At 42.9% G+C, this 2,126-nt stretch overlaps 1 protein-coding gene across 1 annotated transcript in view; it reads right to left on the reverse strand.

The window, feature by feature from the left end:
* Positions 1-718: 718 nt before the first annotated feature.
* The window catches only part of MLKL (mixed lineage kinase domain-like), a 7,771-nt gene continuing 6,363 nt past the window's right edge, over positions 719-2,126 (reverse strand). Inside the window, exon 5 of the mRNA XM_011938879.1 lies at positions 719-1,414. Coding sequence (XP_011794269.1) covers positions 1,380-1,414 — 35 coding nt within the window. The 3' untranslated portion in view covers positions 719-1,379. The remainder of the gene's footprint in view (positions 1,415-2,126) is intronic.

Raw genomic sequence — 2,126 nt, forward strand, 5'->3', positions numbered from 1 at the left:
TTTTTTTTTTTTTTGAGACGGGGTCTCACTCTGTCGCTCAGGCTGGAGTACAGTGGTGCAATCATGCCTCATTGCAACCTCCACCTCCCAGGTTTAAACGATTCTCATGCTTCAGCCTCCTGAGTAACTGGGATTACAGGCATGTGGCCACCACACCCAGCTAATTTTTGTATTTTTAGTAGAAACAGGGCTTCACCATGTTGGCAAGGCTGGTCTTGAACTCCTGACCTCAGGTGATCCTCCTGCTTTGGCCTCCCAAAGTGCTGGGATTTCAGGCGTGACCCATCGTGCCCAGCCTAAAATAAGGTTTAATGAGATACTAACCTTTAAAAATAAGGACATCACAGAAAAATCCAACTTTCTAGCTCTTTTGACAAAATGGAAAGCTCTGGAAATGTTGGAATCCCATTCTATGTGACAATGTTTAGATTGGAGTTGAGCAGATGCTGTTCTTGCTCATCTGTTCACTAAAGCCCCCTCCAGGCACAAAGCATTCATTTAGGTTCCTTCCTAGGCCCTAAAGGTATTAGAGTTTGCAATCTCTGGTAGGAGACCTCTGGGATATGATGGAAAGTCAGGTTGGAAAGTATGGTATGGGGGATATCCATAAGGCTATGGATATCTGAATAGGAAGTTTGTACTTGATTCCTTGGGCAAGAGGAAGAATTGAACAGTGTTTGCCCAGTTACTTCTGTTGTGCAACAAACCACCCCAAAACTTAGTGTTAAGACTACAGTAATTTATTTAGCTCCTGATTGTGTGAATGGGCAATTTGGACTGGGCTCTGCTTGAGTGGTTCTTCTGGTCTTGATTGTCCTCATTCATGTGTTAGCTGCCATGTTGGTTGGTCTAGTATGACTTCAGCTAGGAAAGCATGTTTCTGCTTCATGTGGTCTCTCATTCTCCAGCATGCTCACTCAACATGTTCATGGCTGGGTAAGGCTACAACAGACATTTAAAAGGTCTCTTGAAACCTAGGCTTGGAACTGGTACACAGTTACTTCTTCCACATTCTATTGATCAAATCAAGTCCCAATGCCAGCCCAGATTCAAATGATGGGGAAAGAGACTTCATTTGTGGATGGGAGGAGCTGCAAATTACATTGCAAATTACATTGCCAAGAGGTATGGACACCCAGAAAGATACATTTGACAAACCATCTATCAAAGTTACTGTCAGAGATATGTTTTTGGAAATATCATTTGGAGTGGGATGTGTCCTGTATGACTGGAATTATTTTCTATTTGTAACAGAGAAATGCTCCCACTCCTTGCACCCATAAATAACTCAATACCAAAGGATATGAGAGAGAGAGATGTCCAATTTGTGCCTCTGCCAGCTTCTTGTCCAGGGAATCCTTGGTTTAGATTTCGATACACTACTTAGTAAAGATGGAGAGTTTCTTTAAGATTTCTGTGGATGAATGAACAGAAAATTAGACCAGAGCAGGGAGCTGAGAGCCAAGTTAGAAACACAAAGACATTTCTACATTGCACAGTTGCTTAGAAACTGCATTCCCCCTGGTCTGGCTGGCGCCTAAACCACCATCAGCACTCATGCCTTTGTGATATAAAGTTATCTTACTTGATCAACTTTTAAAACACAAACACCTCATAGGAAGGGGTAAACTCACATCTTAGTGTGAATTAGTCTCTGGTGTTAGATTCCTTAATACTAGGAGGACTCTAGGTTGTAAGGGAGCTTGGTAGAAGAAGAAAGAAGACAGAGGAGAGAGTGAAGTGGAGGACGGCATTGTATAAATCACTGTTGGCTTCTCATCCACCCTAAAGACCAATTTTTCAGGAAGCATCATTAAGTCTGCACTTCTGCTCTGTGGTGATGAAGAGAAAGTTTCAGACAGAAACTATGCTGTGACTTTGATTTTTCATTCTGAAAGATAGGGATGTGGATGAAGGGAGAGGAGAGATGACAGATGAGACCCTCTTGGGTAGTGTGAGAGGTTTTCCCGACAGACTATCTGTGAGAAGGCCTTGAAGAATAGTGCTCATGCTAGAGACTTCTGTAAGTAGAGAGAACATTATTGGAAGCTGCCTCAAAAGTCTGGACTCATGGCCCCTTCCTTCCTTCCTTCCTTCCTTCCTTCCTTCCTTCCTTCCTTCCTTCC

The sequence above is a fragment of the Colobus angolensis genome, unplaced genomic scaffold (genome assembly GCF_000951035.1).
Source record: "Colobus angolensis palliatus isolate OR3802 unplaced genomic scaffold, Cang.pa_1.0 Scaffold178, whole genome shotgun sequence".
NCBI classification, from domain to species: domain Eukaryota; kingdom Metazoa; phylum Chordata; class Mammalia; order Primates; family Cercopithecidae; genus Colobus; species Colobus angolensis.